The sequence below is a fragment of the Amblyraja radiata genome, chromosome 1 (genome assembly GCF_010909765.2).
Source record: "Amblyraja radiata isolate CabotCenter1 chromosome 1, sAmbRad1.1.pri, whole genome shotgun sequence".
In the NCBI taxonomy this organism is placed as follows: Eukaryota; Metazoa; Chordata; class Chondrichthyes; order Rajiformes; family Rajidae; genus Amblyraja; species Amblyraja radiata.
The window spans coordinates 140,707,459-140,728,548 of record NC_045956.1 but is presented as its reverse complement, the minus strand read 5'-3'; the positions used below and the strand labels follow the sequence as shown (position 1 = coordinate 140,728,548).

The 21,090-nt window shown below is 42.8% G+C and overlaps 1 protein-coding gene across 3 annotated transcripts in view; it reads left to right on the top strand.

The window, feature by feature from the left end:
* Positions 1-21,090, top strand: part of tln1 (talin 1) — a 245,220-nt gene that overhangs the window by 171,444 nt on the left and 52,686 nt on the right. For all 3 annotated transcript variants that reach the window (XM_033031712.1, XM_033031693.1, XM_033031702.1), the window contains exons 29-33: positions 3,337-3,456; positions 5,178-5,375; positions 9,184-9,323; positions 16,428-16,521; positions 18,740-18,829. In XM_033031712.1, the coding sequence (XP_032887603.1) occupies positions 3,337-3,456; positions 5,178-5,375; positions 9,184-9,323; positions 16,428-16,521; positions 18,740-18,829 (642 nt within the window). The remainder of the gene's footprint in view (positions 1-3,336; positions 3,457-5,177; positions 5,376-9,183; positions 9,324-16,427; positions 16,522-18,739; positions 18,830-21,090) is intronic.

The following is a 21,090-nucleotide window of genomic DNA, read 5'->3' as shown; positions in this document are numbered from 1 at the left end:
TTGGTCTCACCGATATAGATCTGCTGACATCTAGAACAGCGGTTGCAATAGATGAGGTTGGAGGAGATGCAGGTAAACCTCTGTCGCACCTGGAACGACTGCTTGGGTCCTTGAATGGAGTCGAGGGGGGAGGTAAAGGGACAAGTGTTGCATCTCTTGCGTTTGCAAGGGAAAGTGCCCGGGGAGGGGGTGGTGCGGGAGGGAAGGGGAGAATTGACAAGGGAGTTGCGGATGGAGCGGTCTTTGCGGAAGGCAGACATGGGGGGAGATGGGAAGATGTGGCGAGTGGTGGGGTCACGTTGGAGGTGGCGAAACTGACGGAGAATTACTTGTTGTATGTGACGGCTGGTGGGGTGAAAGGTGAGGACTAGGAGGACTCTGCCCTTGTTGCGACACAACAGGTAGTTTCACAAACTCATAAAGTTCTCCTCTTTCCGGAGACAGTTTCACAACCTCCTACCTTGCTGTCTCCTCCCCTTCCTCCGCCCTCCTGCTGTCTCCTTCCATCCCCCAGCCTTCGGGCTCCTCCTCCTTTTTCTTTTCTTCTCCCCGCCCCCTCACCCCCCATCAGTCTGAAGAAGGGTTTCGGCCCGAAACGTTGCCTATTTCCTTCGCTCCATAGATGCTGCTGCACCCGCTGAGTTTCTCCAGCTTTTTTGTGTACCTTCGATTTTCCAGCATTTGCAGTTCCTTCTTAAAAGCATAACCTAAAGATGGCTGCAATACAGGCCTGGCAGAGCATTACCAGAGAAGACACCCAGCAACTGGTGATGTCCATGAATCGCAGACTTCAAGCAGTCATTACATGCAAAGGATATGCAACAAAATACTAAATATGTCTACTTTTATTTACATGACATTGCTGTGTCCCAAACATTATGGTGCCCTGAAATGGGGGGACTATGTATAAACACAGCTGTAATTTCTACATGGTGAAACCAAAATGTATAAAAATGGCCTTTAATAAAATCTGACAATGTGCACTTTAACCACATATGATTTTTTCTATCACTATAACCCTTGTGTAACAAGACTCTGATTGCCACCAGGCCAGTCTTCTGCCGGCACGTTAGGTGTGACCATCTATCTAAAACTCACATCTGTTATGTGCTCAGTATCCCAGATGACCGTGAGTGCATCGATCTCCCACTCCAGTATCTTCCTACAGACAGGAAGTGACACAGCCTGCGTCCTGGTTCCATCGCAACAACCTGGAGCTCAATGCTCTTTAGACAGTGGAATTGATTGTAGACTTTAGGAGAGCTCCCTCTCCCCTCCCCCCACTCACCATCAACAACACCACAGTCACATCTATGGAGTCTTTTAAGTTTCTGGGAACCATCATCTCCTATCATCCCCATCATCTTAAATGGGGGGCCACCATCGACTCCACAGTCAAAAAGGATCCACAGAGGATGTACTTCTTGTGGCAGCTGAGGAAACACAATCTGCCACAGGCAATGATGGTTCAATTCTATACGGCCATCGTAGAGTCTGTTCTCACCTTCTCCATCATGGTCTGGTTTGGCTCAGCCACCAAACACGACATCTGGAGGCTGCAGCAAATCATTCGATCAGCTGAGAAGGTTACTGACTGCAACCTTCCCTCCATTGATGAACTGTACACTGCAATGGCCAGGAAGCGAGCGGGCAAAATCATCTCTGACCCCTCTCACCCTGGCCACAAACTATTTGAATCACTTCCCTCTGGAAGCCGACTCCGGATTGTCAAAGCTGCCACAGCCAGACATAAAAACAGCTTTTTTCCACGAGTAATAGCTCTACTCAATAACCAGAAATCTGTAGCCTCGTTTTGCTCTGGTATTTTATTTAATTCACATGTTTAATCAATAATGTTTTATTATCAATGTTTAATGTTTTATGTATCATTCTTAACTGTCACTGTATGTAATGTTGTCACTTGTGGGGGGAGCACCAAGGCAAATTCCTTGTATGTGAATACTTGGCCAATAAACTTATTCATTCATTCATGTGATCAGTGAGGAACTCCAGCTAAACACACTTGCCGTACATGTTGTCACCAGGGGGCACTGGCAGATTCCCTGATTGCCAGCATCCTGCAGGAATGGCATGCCACTGTCCAAACTGCCATCCTGACTGCACTTGGCTAAAGAGGAAGGTTATAAAGATCTTGCCTTCATACGCCCCACTCGAATATCCTCGCCGAAGCTCGTCAAAGTCTCAGCACTTACCCTTGATCACTGCACTCCGCACAAGAAATGGCCACTCTCCACTGGTACCAGTCTTCCTTTCATACACCACCAGGGACTTTCATTCCCTAGAACTTACAGCCATTTGTCAGATCTTCCATGCTCCTGCTCGTTTCAGCTCTGCAGTCTTTCTTGAAACTCCCTGCTCATTCACATAGATGGTCAACGCATGGTTTTAAAGCACCCGTGTTATACCCATCTTGCTGACTGACCTAGGTTCTATTCTGACCTCGTGTGCTGTCTTTTGGGGTTTGCATGTTCTCCCTGTGATAGTGTACATATCTGCCAGCAACTCCAATTAACAACTGTAAAATATTCCTAGCGTAGGTAAGCAGCAGAACATTCAATGGAAGTCGATGGATATGGGAAAGTAAATTGCAAGGTTAGAGAGAAATAAGGAGTAGTAGAATAGGGCTAAGCGATAATTCAGGTGGAAGCTAGCCTGGACCTGATGGGTGAAATGGCCTCCTGCATCACACTTAGACCCCTAGAACATAATCAGTGGTAAAGATAGTCTTGTTTATTTGACCACATGTTATGTGCCCACTCTGCTCTTCCATTGACTCTGTTGTGGAGCCAAGAAAGGTTGGAAATTAGATTTTATTGAACCAAAGTGAGGCATCAAATAATGCCTAATATGGAATTCCATGACAATATAACTTTGTACTTTGGATGTTGTCCTTTGTGGCAAAAAATACCCCTGTATTTTCACTGGGATTAGCTATAATCTAAATCTGTGGTTTAAAGGTTTCAGTGGAAACCTTGAACATGCAAAGACATTTTTTTCCCTGTATTGATGCTTCCACTATCATGTGATCTTTTGTACACACAATTTCTTAGACATTGTTTTTCGACGAGGAATGAAGTAAGTCTGGAGGGTGAATCATTCCACTCTGCTACTTGGTCCAAGTCTCAGCCTTAAATGGTGTGTGTTTGAAACTGGCCTGAACTGAACTTTACCTGTTTCAAGAACATTTCTACAAGTTTCATTACATTTTTAGATTGATTCCAGGCTTCATGCTTCAGGCATTTGAATGCAATCATTCAATATTGTTAATAATTGGTGATTGATTAAGTTATAGCACATCCACTTTGCTTCCTACAGGTGGCAAAGGCTGTGTCACTTGCTCTAAACAGATGTGTGAACTGTTTGCCAGGCCAAAGAGATGTTGATTCGGCTTTAAGAACTGTTGGGGAGGCTAGCAAAAAGCTTCTTGCAAGCTCGGTAAGTAGTTGCTGTGAATTGTAATTAATGATGATGATTCCAAGTTTGATAAAATGGAGAGACATAGTCACCAGGCATAATACGGCTTCAGGTGCGATCCACAAAGAAATAACAGTTCAATGATACTTTATTTGTCATTTGTCACCGAGGCACAGTGAAATTCATTTTTGTGTCTCGTTCAGTGCAGTATCACTGCACATAAGCACTCAGATACATCTTAGATAATCATCTCGAGTACAGTACAAGTGTATAGTAGTGGTGCATTGAGATAGTTTACAGAGTCGCCACATTTGCATCATTTTCAAGTCCCACTTGTTATAGGTGCAGAGTTTGTTACCTGACCATGAAGGCCCATTGTCATGGCAGTGTTGCAAGGTCAGCCTGGCCAAGCATGGCTGATGGTGGCCTCCAGCGCTGCTCTACTGCTCTGTGCCGCTGCAGGCCGCATCCGGTCCACACGCTCAGCCTCTTGGAACGAAAGCTTTGTGAAGTTCGATAAAATAGCATTGGCATCCGAGGATTACTGTGTGAAATTGATTCATTATTTGAACTAATCTTAAAAACATGGTCTGTATAAATAAAAATGTCATTGTCATTAATAAAGTGAAATATGCCAAGGCACTTCATAGAGATGTTATCAGATACAATTTGACATACAGCCAATGAAATAATAGCAGAGATAACCACTAGCTTTGCCAAAGTGTTGTTTTAAAGAATGTCCTAAAGGAGTGGTACATACTGTATAAGGACTAATAGAAATATTGTCTCTATCATACACGGTTTCAAGTGTGAATTAATGTGCATCTTTATTCTGTTGCAAAATCACAATGCCCTTCGATGTATATTTGTGTCTTTGGCAAATTTGGAAACATTTTGTTTCCTCCACAAAGTCATTAATATAAATAGTAATCAAGAATCAATTCTTTGGGTACTCTACTAATTACATCCATCCAGTTTGAAAATAATCAATTTATTCCAACCCTTGCCATGTGCAGCCAGTTTTCAATCCATGCTGACACATGCCCTCTAATACCCTGGGATTTTAATTTATACAACATCTTCTTAAGTTCCTTTTGGAAATCTAAATGCTCTTATATAAAAACATAGAAAATAGGTGCAGGAGTAGGCCATTCCACCCTTCGAGCCTGCACCGCCATTCAATATGATCATGGCTGATCATCCAACTCAGTATCCTGTACCTGCCTTCTCTCCATACCGCGTGATCCCTTTAGCCACAAGGGCCACATCTAACTCCCTCTTAAATATAGCCAATGAACTGGCCTCAACTACCTTATGTGGCAGAGAATTCCAGAGATTCACCACTCTCTGTGTGAAAAATGTTTTCCTCGTCTCGGTCCTAAAAGATTTCCCCCTTATCCTTAAACTGTGACCCCTTGTTCTGGACTTCCCCAACATCGGGAACAATCTTCCTGCATCTAGCCTCTCCTCTCTAGTACCTATCTAGTACCTCTCCTCGTCATATGTTTGAAGATTTGAGAAAATTTATGAGAGAAGATTTTTCTTTTGTAAAACCACATTGGCTGTGTTTGATTATATTCAGCTTTCCTAAATAATTAGTTATTTCCTCTTTGATTATGCTCCAGCATCTTGCCAGCAACAGATGTTAAGTTAACTGGCCTATAGTTTCCCCACTTTCCTCCTTTTTCAAAAAAGGGTGGTAACGTTGGCTGTTGTCTAATCTTGTTTACTCTTTGTTTTAGTTTCCACCAAGTTCCAAGAATTTCCAAGAGGCTCAAAGCCAGCTAAATGAGGCAGCGGTTGGTCTGAATCAATCGGCCAATGAATTGGCACAGGCATCGCGTGGAAACACACAGGACCTGGCAAAGGCATCTGGCAAATTTGGCAAAGGCTTCAATGAATTCCTCCAGGCTGGTGTTGAAATGGCTGGACAGTCCAAGGTAAGAAAATTAACCAATGGGGGGTAGCTGGACTAAAGCATTGAAAGCCATCTATTTTATCAGATGTGACTATCCTAATAAATTACAACATTAACTTCTATTTATATATCATCCTTAATTTAGTAAAATAGCCCAATGCATTACAGGAGCTTTATCAAATAAAATATGACACAGCACAATACAACACACAAATACCAAGACACAACCCAACAGTATTAACACTGATTTCTCCAAGTTCAGGTAAACAACCAGCCCCCTTAAATCCCCTATCTCTTTTTCCTCTCTCTTCTGCACACTCATTTCCCCCTTTTCCTCTTCACCCGTTCACTTCCACCTATATTTCTTCCCTTTGCTTTAAATTTCATGCCTCTTCTATCCTTGACTCACACTTTTAAACTTTTCATCTCTGGCCTTTATCCGAACATTTGCCAATAAACCAACCCCCCCCCCCAAACCTGTATCACCTATCAAATGTATGGCCTTGCACTGTCCCCAACTCTTCCAGCTTTCTTACTCGTGCATCCCCACCACCACGGCCACCTCAATCAGCCTGAAGAAGGGACCCAACTTGAAAAGTCACCTATCCATGATCTCCAGAGATGTTGCCTGCCCCACTGAGTTAATCAAGTCATAGAGCGTGATACAGTGTGGAAACAGGTCCTTCGGCCCAACTTGCCCACATCAGCCAACATGTTCCAGCAACACTAGTCCCACCTGTCTGTGCTTGGTCCATATCCCTCCAAACCTGTCCTATCCATGAACCTGTCGAACTGTTTCTTAAATGTTGGGATAGTTCCAGCCTCAACTACCTCATCTGTCAGCTTGTTCCACACACCCATCACCCTTTGTGTGAAAAAGTTACCCCTCAGATTCCTGTTAAATCTTTTCCACTTCACGTTGAACCTATGTCCTCTGGTCCTCAATTCCCCTACTCTGGGCATCTACCTGATCTATTCCTTTCATGATTTTGTACACCTCTGTAAGATCACCTCTCATCCTCCTGCGCTCCAAGGAATAGAGACCCAGCCTACTCAACCTCTTCCTATAGCTCACACCCTCTAGTCCTGGCAAAATCTTCGTAAATCTTCTCTGAACCCTTTCAAGCTTGACAATATATTTCCTACAGCATGGTGCCCAGAACTGAACACAATATTCTAAATGCAGTCTCACCAACGTCTTAAGCACCTGTCCCACCTGGGCGTCATTTGCGCATCACGAAGGTGGCGCGCGAAGATTTTGTGAATCCCAAAATCCTGGGGCGCCGCACGCGACCACGCGTCACTGCCTACGCCATGCGCGCATCACATGCACGTCACGACGCACGCGTCATGCGTCGTGACGCGTAAATTATGACGCGTAAATGATGCGCAAATGACGCCCAAGTGGGACAGGCCCTTTATACAACTGCAACATGACCTCCCAACTTCTATACTCAATACTCTGACTGATGAAGGCCAAAGTGGCAAAAGCCTTTTTGACCACCTTATCTACCTGTGACTCAACCTTCAAGGAACCATGCACCTGCACTCCTCGACCCTCTGCTCTACAACACTCCCCAGAGGCCTACCATTCACTGTGTAAGTCCTGCGCTTGTTAGACGTTCCAAATTGCAACATCTCACATTTCTCTGTATTAAATTCCACCAACCATTCCTCAGCCCACCTGGTTAATCGATCCAGATCCTCCTGTAATCTTTCACAACCAACTCCACTATCTGCAAAAACACCAACTTTTGTATCATCAGCAAACTTGCTAACCTTGCCCTGTATGTTCTCAACCAAATCATTGATGTAGCTGACAAACAATGACAGACTCAGCACTGAACCCCGAGGCACACCACTAGTCACAGACCTCCAGTCTAAGAAACTACCTTCCACCAACTGCTTCCTTCCATGGAGCCAATTTGCTATCCATTCAGCTATATCCAGCAATTTGTTTTGTTTTTTAAGACACTAATACTTTGTTTACAGAGTTGGGTGTCAATGACTGTCAGAAGTGTGGAAGGAGTGATGTGGATTTTTGGGGAGGAAATTCAAGCTTAGAGCCTTGGTAGCTAAAAGTATGTCATGATAATAATTAAACTGGTGGGCTGACAAAATAGCCTGAGTCAAAGATGGGGTTGATGTTTTGATTACTTTTATTGCTGGAAGTAAATAAGAAATAAAGAAGAGAGAGGGTTTAGAGTTCTTTGAAACTAGGATGAGAAGTTTAATGGTGCACATTCATCATGGCTAACAGGATTTTTTTGTTTCTTATTTTTATTGTTGGGTAAAAAGTGAGAACCTGGCCAGAAGTGTTAAAGTAATCAAGTCTAGAGGCAACAAGCCATGGTATGGACAGAGTGAATATGGAGAGGATGTTTCCACTAGTGGGAGAGGTCATAGCCTCAGAATTGAAGGACGTTCCTTTATGAAGAAGATGAGGAGGAATTTCTTTAGTCAGAGGGTGGTGAATCTGTGGAATTCATTGCCACAAAAGACTGGAGACCAAGTCAATGGATATTTTTAGGCAGAAATTGATAGATTCTTGATTAGTATGGGTGTCAGGGGTTATGGGGAGAAGGCACGAGAACGGGGTTAGGAGGGAGAGGTAGATCAGCCATGATTGAATGGCGGAGTAGACTTGATGGGCGAATTGCCTAATTCTGCTCCTGTCACTTATGGATTTATGAAGTCAAAGTATGGATGAGAGCTGCAGCAACAGCAGAGTAGCAGAAAATGAGATGCGCAATTTGTGGTGCAGGTGCAGACAGATAATCTGTGTGGGTGTGATGTGGTCAGATGATGACCTCTCTATCAAATGCAACACTGAAGTTGCAAACTCTTTCATATAGTCTCGGACCGTTGCCAGCCAGCGGGACTTTGGCTACTAGAGAACAGTTGGTGATAACAATCAAGAAAAAAAGGTTCTATTCATGGTTCACAATTTCCTTGTTTTGCGTCTTAAATTCCAACCCTGGGTTCATCTCTTGGTCAGTCATATACTTGTTGGATTAAAAAACAGCAGGGCTATTTGGTGTTTTTAGTTTTCAATTTAAATTTAAATAACCAAGTTCTGATGTATGTATCTCTTGTATGTTTGAAAAGGAAAAAAAAACGGGTAAAAATGTTCATTGATTTTGTATTTAAAAAATTCCTGTTTTAAATTAAACATTTCTGTTCTATGGAACTATATTTCTTCTAATTTCCCCATTCATTAATTTTTCTTCCTTTTCTACTTTAGGGCGGGGGTCCATCCCTTTTCCCACATGCTTGTTTTAATGTTGTCACTCACCCTGCCATGGATAGTTTTAAGGCAGAGATAGATAGATTCTTGATTGGTATGGGTGTTGGGGTTACGGAGAGAAGGCAGGAGAATGGGGTTAGGAGGGAGTGATAGATCGGCCATGATTGAATGGCGGAGTGGACTTGATGGGCCGAATAGCCTAATTCTGCTCCTGTCACCAACTACCTTATGACCAACTACCTTATGACCCCAGCGCAGCGCCCTGCACCACTCCAACAAACTGGCTTAATTGTTTTTTCATTGGCAGTAAAGCTGCTTGGGTGAGGCGCTTGATATAATCATCGTTTATCGCCAGTATGTTTGTGGTAACTTGCCCTGCCACTGGAGGGTGGCCAATGCCTTTGGAATCTTCATTTAACCAAGGGTCAATCTTTGAGAAGATTACAAAGAGAGCAAAATAATTAATGACATAGTCACTCATGGTCACACATTGTTCCAAGTTTTGTTGATCTATATTTTAAATCATAACATTTGGATTAACAAAGTAATTTATGTTTGGTTCTCATTCTCTGCAACTCCACAGGATAAAGAAGACCAGGCTCGGGTAATTGGAAACCTGAAGAGTATTTCAATGTCATCCAGCAAACTCCTACTCGCAGCCAAAGCACTCTCCGCTGATCCAACAGCTCCCAACATCAAGAATCAACTTGCTGCAGCTGCTCGGTACATTTCCTCATTTTACTTCCTTAAACGGACTCATCCCTACAGCCCAATGCCCTTACTTGGCATGTCACATGCATTAATCCAGGATAGTGACTATCTTGTGGAAGCAAATATGAAGCAGACAAATAAATAACGCTAAAATTGGAGAAGTTGGAATAAAAGCCAAGACTGCTGATAATGCACAGTAGTTTGAATAGCAGTTGAGAAGAGTGTTGATTTCAAAGAAGCAATTAAAAAAAAAAGGAAATGACTTCTTCCCTGGGAATAAATAAACCAGCTGTTCCTTTCAACACGTTTTTAATCTCCCACTTGACAAAAGATTATTAATGGAATGACTAATTAGTAGTTGTGATTATAGGCACACAACATTCCCATCTTGTCCAAACAATAATTCTGTCATTTTCCACCCACTGTGAATACCGCACTAAGAATGCTCAGAGATTCCTTCCATGACAAGTAATTTAGTTTAAATCTGTTTTCTTCTGAAACCTCCCCTACTCGAGGTCGTAAAAGATGTTAGTTTAATGTTAGAAAATTATTATCGGGCAATGGGTGGACTGCCTATGTGCTTTGGGCATATGAATGATCAGAATTGACCAAGTTACAGAGTCATACAACGCAAAAGCAGGCCCTTGGGCCCAACACGCCTATGACGACCAAGATGCCCCCATCTGTGATAGTCATGTTTTGCCAGCATTTGCCACATATCGTTCTAAAGCTTTCCTATCCAAGTACTTGTCCAAATGTCTTTTAAATGCTAGTATAGTTGCTGATTCAACAACCATCTCTGGCATTTCGTTCCATATATCCACCACCCTCTGAATGGAAAAAGTTGCCCCTCAAGTTCTTATCAAATCATTTTTCCAATCCTAATTTTTCCAAATGAATGCCAATGTACCAACCACCCTGTGTACTTGTGACACTACTTTCAGGGAACTATGCACCTCTAGTCCCAGATCTCCCTACCATGTACAAAGAAGCTCATGCTCTGGATGAGCATGACTTCCCAAAATGCAACACCTCACACTTATCTGCGTTAAATTCCATTGACTATTTCTCAGCCCATTTGAGCAACTGATCAAGATCCTGCTGTAATAATAATCCAGTATAATTGGAACCTCAGTACTTGAAATGGTGGCCTGAGAAAGGACACTGATATTAGTTCACATATGCTGCTGGTAGGTTTTGATGTTGTTAATATCTCCCCAGTGCCTGAGGTGCCTGCAATGACCTGGTGAACTGCTGCCCAGAGTTACCACAAGCTTTGTATTAGGATTTGACATCGTGATCTTCAAACTCTCTTCCCCAGACATCGTACTGAGGATGATGGTGTATCTCATCACTGCCTCCAAACTTGCACATATGCAAGTATCATGTGCGTGCCGTTGTTTACTGACTGAAATTTGGACCACCTTGACCACCAGTATCCTATTTTTGTCATAAGTTAGCTCCACTCCAGTGGTAGAATATGGAGGTGACATGAAACATTGTCAATACACATAAAGACATTCCCAGCACAACGATACAGCCTTGCCTGATACCAGCCTGCACTATGCTGCCTTCTCTCCGAGGGTAGTGAAACTCTGGAATCATCTGCCCCAGAGAGTGAAGAAGACCAGATCCTTAAATGTATTTAAGGTGGAAAGAGATAAATATTTGAAAGATTGAGTGATTGGAGGATATGAGAAACAAACACAGAAGAAGAGTTGAGGTCAGCATAGATCAGCCATGATCATATTGAATGGTGGGGCCGGCTTGAGGAGCCTAGTCACCTGCTCCTAATTTCTAGTGTTCTTGAGATGGGATCTCTTGTAGATCTGATGTATAAGGTTATTGGCCCCCTTCTCCCTGGGGTGGGGAGGTGAGGTTGTGATGGGGAGGTGAGGTTGTGAATTTGTGACTGCAGTAAGGATCTGTCTGTTTCTGAGATCCTGTTTTCCCGTTATCATCGGCTTCTTCCACTTGTTCAGCAGTCACAGCATTTGTGATTTGCGCATAGACCGATTTGTGGAATTAAGTCGGCGCACTCACACTAAAGACAATGGCAATTGAGAACTTCTTTAAAATGTTCCTTCTAGTGGATGGAGATTACTTCTTTAAGTTCTCATCTCTCAATGGAATTTGACCTTAACAATTTGAAGAATTTGACATAGTTACCAGGGAGTCGGTGGACAGCCTGTGCTCATTCCACTCCCATCTGCTCTTACGATCATAGATTTTCCATTGGATCTCAATCTGCTCGTCTGTGGGGATGTTTTCTTTCCCTTGAGTCATGATCGGAATTCATGAAACACACGCCTTGTGTTTACAATTCGTTATTTCTTGAGTTTGAGTTTAGTTTATTGTCACGTGTACCAAAGTACAGTAAAAAGCAGTCAGCAGAATGACAATACATGATTACAATTGAGCCATCCACAGTGTATCTTGCACCTCCTGGCCACTCTCTTCAAACAAATCCTAGTTTTTGGTAGAAAGCCAAGAATCTCTTCAAGGGCTACATATGGTGGTCTCTAGTGGACTCCAGACTTGATGGATGTTAGTTGAAAGTCATTAGACCATCAGAGAAGTACTGTCCGACAAAAACTATCTCTACGGATTAATTGAAACCGTAAATGCAAGTTTTCTTTGCAACAGCAGATATAGCCATCATTTTGGGGCAAGTTGGAGATAATAAAGCAGTTTAGGTAATGAGGGATATGGACTCCTCTGTGGTTTCTAGCGGGAATGATGAAATAATTCGAGGTACCAGGGCTGGTGAGTTGACATAAACATAGAAACATAGAAAATAGGTGCAGGAGTAGGCCATTCGGCCCTTCGAGCCTGCACCGCCATTCAATATGATCATGGCTGATCATCTAACTCAGTATCCTGTACCTGCCTTCTCTCCATACCCCCTGATCCCTTTAGCCACAAGGGCCACATCTAACTCCCTCTTAAATATAGCCAATGAACTGGCCTCAACTACCTTCTGCGGGAGAGAATTACAGAGATTCACCACTCTCTGTGTGAAAAATGTTTTCCTCATCTCGGTCCTAAAAGACTTCCCCCTTATCCTTAAACTGTGACCCCTTGTTCTGGACTTCCCCAACATCGGGAACAATCTTCCTGCATCTAGCCTGTCCAACCCCTTAAGAATTTTGTACGTTTCTATAAGATCCCCCCTCAATTTTCTAAATTCTAGCGAGTACAAGCCGAGTCTATCCAGTCCTTCTTCATATGAAAGTCCTGACATCCCAGGAATCATTCTGGTGAACCTTCTCTGTACTCCCTCTATGGCAAGAATGTCTTTCCTCAGATTAGGAGACCAAAACTGTACGCAATACTCCAGGTGTGGTCTCACCAAGACCCTGTACAACTGCAGTAGAACCTCCCTGCTCCTATACTCAAATCCTTTTGCTATGAATGCTAACATACCATTCGCCTTCTTCACTGCCTGCTGCACCTGCATGCCTACTTTTAATGACTGGTGTACCATGACACCCAGGTCTCGTTGCATCTCCCCCTTTCCTAATCGGCCACCATTCAGATAATAATCTACTTTCCTGTTTTTGCCACCAAAGTGGATAACCTCACATTTATCCACATTATACTGCATCTGCCATGCATTTGCCCACTCACCCAGCCTATCCAAGTCACCTTGCAGCCTCCTAGCATCCTCCTCACAGCTAACACTGCCCCCCAGCTTCATGTCATCCGCAAACTTGGAGATGTTGCATTCAATTCCCTCGTCCAAATCATTAATATATATCGTAAATAGCTGGGGTCCCAGAACTGAGCCTTGCGGTACCCCACTAGTCACTGCCTGCCATTGTGAAAAGGACCCGTTTACTCCTACTCTTTGCTTCCTGTCTGCCAGCCAGTTCTTTATCCACATCAATACTGAACCCCCAATACCGTGTGCTTTAAGTTTGTACACTAATCTCTTATGTGGGACCTTGTCGAAAGCCTTCTGAAAGTCCAGATATAACACATCCACTGGTTCTCCCTTATCCACTCTACTAGTTACATCCTCGAAAAATTCTATAAGATTCGTCAGACATGATTCACCTTTCATAAATCCATGCTGACTTTGTCCAATGATTTCACCACTTTCCAAATGTGCTGCTATCCCATCTTTAATAACTGATTCTAGCAGTTTCCCCACTACCGACGTTAGACTAACTGGTCTGTAATTCCCCGTTTTCTCTCTCCCTCCCTTTTTAAAAAGTGGTGTTACATTAGCTACCCTCCAATCCTCAGGAACTACTCCAGAATCTAAAGAGTTTTGAAAAATTATCACTAATGCATCCACTATTTCTGGGGCTACTTCCTTAAGTACTCTGGGATGCAGCCTATCTGGCCCTGGGGATTTATCGGCCTTTAATCCATTCAATTTACCTAACACCACATCCCGACTTGTGCTTATTTCTCTGCTGGCAGGGACTGTTGGTTAAATCCAAGGAAGAGGCATATAAATTGGACAGAGGAAGCAGTAAACCAGAGGACTGGGAGAAATTTAGAATTCAACAGAGGAGGACGAAGGGGTTAATTAAGAGGGGGAAAATAGAGCATGAAAGAAAGCTTGCGGGGAATATAAAAATTGACTGTGAAAACTTATTTAGATATGTGAAGAGGAAAAAATTAATGAAGACAAATGCAGGTCCCTTACAGTCTGAAACTGGTGAATATACAATAGGAAACAAGGAAATGGCAGACCAGTTAAACAAGTTCCTTGGTTCTGTCTTCACTAAGGAAGACACAAACATTCTCCCAGAAATACTAGGGGACCGAGGATCTAGATGACAGAGGAACTGAAGGAAATTCACATTAATCATGAAATGGTGTTGGGTAAATTGTTAGAACTGAAAGCAGAGCCTGATGGTCTGCATCCCAGAGTACTCAAGGAGGTGGCCCTAGTAGATGCATTGGTCTTCATTTTCCAATGTTAAAAAATTCACCTAATTCAATTTCATATCTTCAGTATTAAAAAAGTTATGGCCATTTTCATACTCTGAAATTAGCATCTTGTTCCCTATTGCTTTACCATTGACTTAACTCAAAAGCTGTGATCGAGGACAGTCAAAAGCCCATAACTTTCTTAAAAATTAAGAGAACTGAATGACATTTTCAGTTATTATAGATTGAAGCATTCTGAAACAAATATGAAACAATCTTACTTGGATGACCTGAAATTAAAGCATATAATTAGTTAGTTACCTAATTGTAGCTAATTACAAATTTCAATTAGTAGATCTAAACATCTATCCATTTCTTAAGAAAAGGTTAACATTTTTAAATAGCCTAAGTGTCCAAATAACATTCACACAAGAATTCACAATATAACATGATTTTTTAAATCTCATTGTCATGAATTTATAGGCCAAATGGAAGGAATTTAGTGTTTAATTACCGTAAATTAATGGCCATTTTAATCATCTTGCGAGTGGGTTTTTGTGGAACGTGATCGATTGGAACGTTGTGGTTGTGGTGAATTTAAACCCCATATCGGCAGGAAAAACGCTGCCGGTTCGTATATTTACATAATCACATTTTCGCTGATGAAATTTTGATCAAAGTAATCCTAAGAAGCAAGTTTATATGTAAAATAAACGACTTACCTTATGTTTTGTCCCGTACGTGAGATCCGTTCCGTTGCCTGCGTTGACGGCGTTAGAAGTAGCTTTTTATTTTACTCCAGCGCTGAAATTGTCCCTCGTTTTAAAAAAAAAACTTCCGAGAACGGCAGTCGGAACGATTATTCAGCATTAGGTAATAGCCCGAGAAAATATATCTCTAACAGGCAGGAGAAAACGGAATTTTAATCCCCCCCTCCCCTCAAAGGCGCCAAAGTCGCGCCAACGGCCAGCGCCGCTGAAGGTATGTTTTGTAATACTTATCATAAGGTGTTCACTTACAGGTTCTTTTACATACCAGCTATTGCATGGACTTGATGGAGCAAGGTCCTGATCTAGTGGCAAGTGGCTCCAGGATCACTGGGGATCACTGAGCGCAGGTGTAAATAAATGCACACACGCAGATCAGCATGTCCCTGCATGCATGACCACTGACGGGCTCAGACAACGTTTCCTTTGCCCAGCTCTGCCTTCTTACTTCCCATCGTGTCCCTGATCAACTTTTCCTCACGCAGCAGTTCTGAGTTAAACCGGTTGCTGAGCTCTGAAAATCTGGGCCCGATTAAGGGCTGATGTCTCTGCTGAGAAGTATAAGCTTGCTTAGACGATTTAAAATTGTCATTGGTGCCCCCTCAGCTTTTTTGTTTTCACCAAAATACAGTCTATTTTTCTCTCTTTTGCCATTCTTCAGTTCTTTTGCCAGCTAATTTGTCCAGTTACCTTTCCTCCAGACAATTGTGTCACCATGCTGCATTAAAGTGTGCTGGAAAGATTGCAGAAAAGATTTACGCGAGTGCTGCCAGAATTTGAGGAAATAAGTTACAGAGAGGATGGTTGGGCTGGAACTTTATTCATTGGAATGTAGGAGACTGACGGGTGATCTTATCGAAGTGTATATAATTATGAGGGGAATAGAAAGGGTGAATCCATAGTCTTTTTCCCCGGGTTTGGGGATCAAGAATTAGAGGCACAGGTCCAAGATGAGAGGGGAAAGATTTAATCGGATCCTGTGGGACAGCTTATTCACAAAGAGGGTAGTATGTAAATGGAATGAGCTTCCAGAGGAAGTGGCTGAGGCAGTCAAAGACATTTGGACAAGTGCATAGATAGTTTAGAGGGATACGCGTTAACCGTGGGCAAATGTGGTCGGCGTGGATGCGGCATCTTGGCTGACATGCACGAGTTTGGCAGAAGGGCCTCTTATCATGCTGTATGAATCTATTAGAATGCCGTTGAACTTCTCATTCAAATGCTAATAAACCAGTTATGATATTGGAAATAGTAGATTCACTTCACGCTATTGGCAATTTTGACATTAAAATTTCATCCAAACATTTGTCAGCTCAATTTAATTTTCAGACTAACTTCTCAAACACCATTTTGCAAATATCGACCAAGTTTGGGATTAAATGTATGGCTGTATTATGAATTCCACAGAGAATGTAGCCCATCTGCAATGAGTAATGTTTTGTGTGTTGTTTCTCTCTTGCAGAGCTGTGACTGAAAGCATTAATCAGTTAATTACGATGTGCACACAGCAGGCTCCAGGACAGAAGGAATGTGATAACGCTCTCCGTGAGCTTGAGGTAAGTGATGAATTGCCCCAGTTATTGATGTTTTGATTTGAAGGATCTTGTGTCTACTTAAAGCAATAATTTCAGCATCATTTCATGATTTACTGTTAAGCATGAATTACCTAGCTGATGACTATTATGTTGCTTGCATGCATTCAGTAGCTGAGCTCCAAGGCACCATCGTCACTTTTGTTGAAGCACATTTGATGATAGGCGCTCTACTCCACATATCCAGAAGACGAAAGTCCTCTACTAAGTTGCTCCTGCTGCACCATCTCCTCTCCCATCACGATAATAGTTCACCGAAAAACTCTGCGGAAAATTTAAACCACTTTCCATTATCACAGGAGCCACCACTGAGCAAAGGCAGACACCGTTGATGAAATGTGCCAATGCTTTCAATGCATCAGCACAGTCATCAGTCAGTGGGGGATAGGGTATTTGAAGACCTGGTACAAAACTCTCAGTATGTTGGGGCAGCAGTGTTCCCTGCTCTCTTATATGTATCTGAACCCTGCAGCACTAATTGCAGGTATCTCAAGGTACTGGAGAAATACCATGGACACTGTCTCTGCAAAGCGTTTCAAGGTCACTGGGCAGATAAGGGAAACAAAGGTCGACAAAAGTGTTGGAGAAACTCAGCGGGTGCGGCAGCATCTATGGAGCGAAGGAAATAGGCAACGTTTCGGGCCAAAACCCTTCTTCAGACCCTTCTTTCGGCCCGAAACGTTGCCTCTTTCCTTCGCTCCATAGATGCTGCCGCACCCGCTGAGTTTCTCCAGCAGTTTTGTCTACCTTCGATTGTCCAGGATCTGCAGTTCCTTCTTAAACAAGATAAGGGAACCAATATCACTGTCCTCTTCTGGCCGACATCCCCATTATGAGACTCTGGTCATACGGTTACATTGTATAGGCACAACATTTGAATGCTTGACTCAAGCCACCTGAGTCAGATCCCATATCCAGAGAGTAAGAATATTTAATTTTCATATTCACAGGGAATGGAACAATGAAAAGACATTAGATAAACGCAAAATGCTGCAGTAACTTGGACTGAAAGATAGAATTTGGGGGGGGGGAAGGAAAGAAGAGAGACTGGCCGTGACAAAAGGCCAGAACAAATCAGGGCCGGCAACAGATGACCTCAGGAAGGGTGGAGTCCATAATGGCCCATTGTTGGCTGGGGAAGATGTGCTAGCTGGGTGGGAACAGACATTTTTGTGGGAAGAGATATCAGGTGGGCAGAAATAAACATTCAAGAGTGTGCTCAAAGCTGCCTTAACGAATCATCCCCACTGATTCCCAGGAATCCCTGGCCCATGGCAGCTCAAAGTAGAAAAGGAACAGTTGGAATGGCATTAATAACCTCGAGTGCATGCATCAGAAGCCTTGTACTAGTGACGGAAGGAGTGGACCCTTCACAAACTACCCTCTTATCAGCCAACATTTGCCTGTTCAGGTTCAATCCCCGGCATCTCCACTGGATTTAGAAACATAGAAAATAGGTGCAGGAGTAGGCCATTCGGTCCTTTGATCATCCAAAATCAGTATCCTGTTCCTGCTTTCTCCCCATGTTCCTTAGGGCTCCCCGTTAGCCCTAAAAGCTAACACACTTTTAATTTGCTGTTCTTTAAGATGTTGCAAAGTCATATTTTCCAGCCAACCCAGTAAATTAAAAGGGAGGATGAGAGACTGGGCCCTAGTGAGCCAACAGAGAAGACAGGAACTAGGGCCCCAATGAGTTTCAAGCAAACGTCACCTGGGTGAGCCAGGTTCCAAACCATTAGGATTTCTGGATAGCAGATTATCAAACATTACCATCTTCAATTGCCAATTTTATTGGATCTTCCTGTTGCCCCAATGAAGACCCATCTTGTCAATGACCTTTGCCTCTCACGCTACTTTTGAGAAGTGTTTCATCATACCTTGAACAAGGAAGGGTTTTATTTGAATGTTCCAGTAATCTCCAAGACTTGTCGCATTCCAGAGGAGGTCACAAGCATGAGACCCTTAAAGGCTTGAGCAGCAGTAAATATGCACTGCTAGTATGAAAAGAGACAGAAGAGAAATTGACTTTGGGGGAAGTCGGAGAGGTGAGGAAGGTCAATGTAGACAGGCGAGAATGATTCATCACATGGTATGTTCTCCACTACATGTTTGATTGGACATGACTTTTTAATGAGTATTGTACTTGCGAATGGTTTGAATTTGATTTTTGTTTCCTTTGCAGACAGTCCAAGGAATGCTTGACAACCCGACTGAAGCAGTCAATGACTTGTCTTACTTTGATTGCATTGACAGTGTGATGGAAAACTCCAAGGTATCAAAGTGACTATGTTTTAAATCTTGTTCCTTGAAGAGCAGCCTGGACCATTTCAACCTGGACATTTGATTATTTTTTTCTTTGAATGATGATCTAGGATTAAAAGTTAAATGTGACATCTCCAAGTGTGCGGATGGCACAAAGCTGGGTGACAGTGTAAGCTGCGAGAAGGATGCTATGAGGCTGCAGGGTGACTTGGGCAGATGCTGTATAATGTGGATAAGTGTGAGGTCATCCACTTTGGTGGCAAGAACAAGAAGGCAGATTATTATCTCAATGGTGTAAGAAAGAACTGCAGGTGCTGGTTTAAATCGAAGATAGACACAAAATGTTGGAGCAACTCAGCAGGTAATGGGTGACGTTTCAGGTCGAGAACCTTCCCCAGTCTGAATAAGGGTCTCGACCCAAAACGTCGCCCATTCCTTCTCTACAGAGATGCTGCCTCACCCGCTGAGTTGCTCCAGCATTTTGTGTCTACTATTATCTGAATGGTGTCTGGTTAGGAAAACGGGAGGTGCAATGAGACCTGGGTGTCTTGTACGTAAGTAAGTCACTGAAAGTAAGCATACAGGTACAGCAGGCAATGAAGAAAGCAAATGGCATGTTGGCCTTCATAGCGAGAGGATTTGAGTATAGGGGCAAGGATGTCCTACTGCAGTTTACAGGGCCCTAGTGAGACCACACCTGTGTGCAGTTTTGGTCTTCTAATTTGAGGAGACCAAAACTGCTATTGAAGGAGTGCAGCATATGTTCACCAGGTTAATTCCTGGGATGGTGGAGCTGAAATATGATGAAAGAATGGATTGACTGGGATTATATTCACCTGAATTTAGAAGAATGAGAGGGGATCTTATAGAAACATATAAAATTCTTAAGGGATTGGACAGGCTAGATGCAGGAAAAATATTCCCGATGTTGGGGGAGTCCAGAACCAGGAGTCACAGTTTAAGAATAAGGGGTAGGTCATTTCGGACTGAGATGAGGAAAAACCTTTTCACCCAGAGAGTTGTGAATCTGTGGAATTCTCTGCCACAGAAGGCAGCAGAGACCAATTCACTGGATGTATTCAAGAGAGAGTTAGATATAGCTTTTAGGACTGAGAATCAAGGGATATGGGGGAAAAGCAGGAACAGGGTAGATCAGCCATGATCTTATTGAATGGCAGTGCTGGCTCGAAGGGCTGAATGGCCTACTCCTGCACCTACTTTCTCTGTTTATGTTAGTGGTCAAGCATTGTTAAAAGTGGATTGATATAATTATTATGAATGCATAATTAGATAAAGGAGTAAAGGTGAATGCTATTATTAGAGCCTCCTCTGTCATTTTCTTAAATATGGCTGTTTTTTGGCTTTAATCTAAATTTTCCTTCCCTTCGATTTGTCCAGGCAAATTGAAGAGACAAATAAATGCTAGCATTCATTTCAAGAGGGCTAAAATATAAAAACAGGGATGTAATGCTGAGGTTCTATAAGGCGCTGGTCAGGCCGCATTTGGAATATTGTGAGCAATTTTGGGCACCATATCTGAAGAAGGATGTGCTGGCTCTGGAGAGGGTCCAGAGGAGGTTTACAAGAATGATCCCGGGAATGAGGGGGTTAACATATGATGAGCTTTTGATGACACTTGGCCTGTTCGGAAGGATGAGGGGCCACCTCATTGAAACTTACCGAATAGTGAAAAGCATGGCTAGAGTGGATGTGGAGAGGATGTTTCCACTAGTATGAGAGTCTTGGACTAGAGGTCATAGCCTTTAGGAAGGAGATGAGGAGGAATTTCTTTAGTCCTTAGGGTGGTGAATCTGTGGAATTCTTTGCCGCAAAGGTCAATGGTTATTTTTAAGGGTTAGATAGATTCTTGATTAGTATGGGTGTCAGGGGTTATGGGGAGAAGGCAGGAGAATGGGGTTAGGAGGGAGAGATCGATCAGCCATGATTGAATGGTGGAGTAGACTTGATAGGACGAATAACTTAATTCTGCTCCTATCACTATGACCTTATGAAGAGCTGGAACTTTCCAAACAATTGTTCCTTTCCGATTTACAAACTGTTGCTCTTCATAGTCCTGCAGTCTTTAAGATTAAGTGATTTGATGAATAGATTTAATTGTAACTTACAACTAAACCTAACTATTCTAAATTCTATTTATTTCAAACCCCTTTGTGAAACTATCTGCCCCTCCCACCTCTCCCTGCCAAAATAACATTTTTCATAATAAAGCTTATTTTCCATCATTGGGATTCCCAACAGCCAATTAATTAA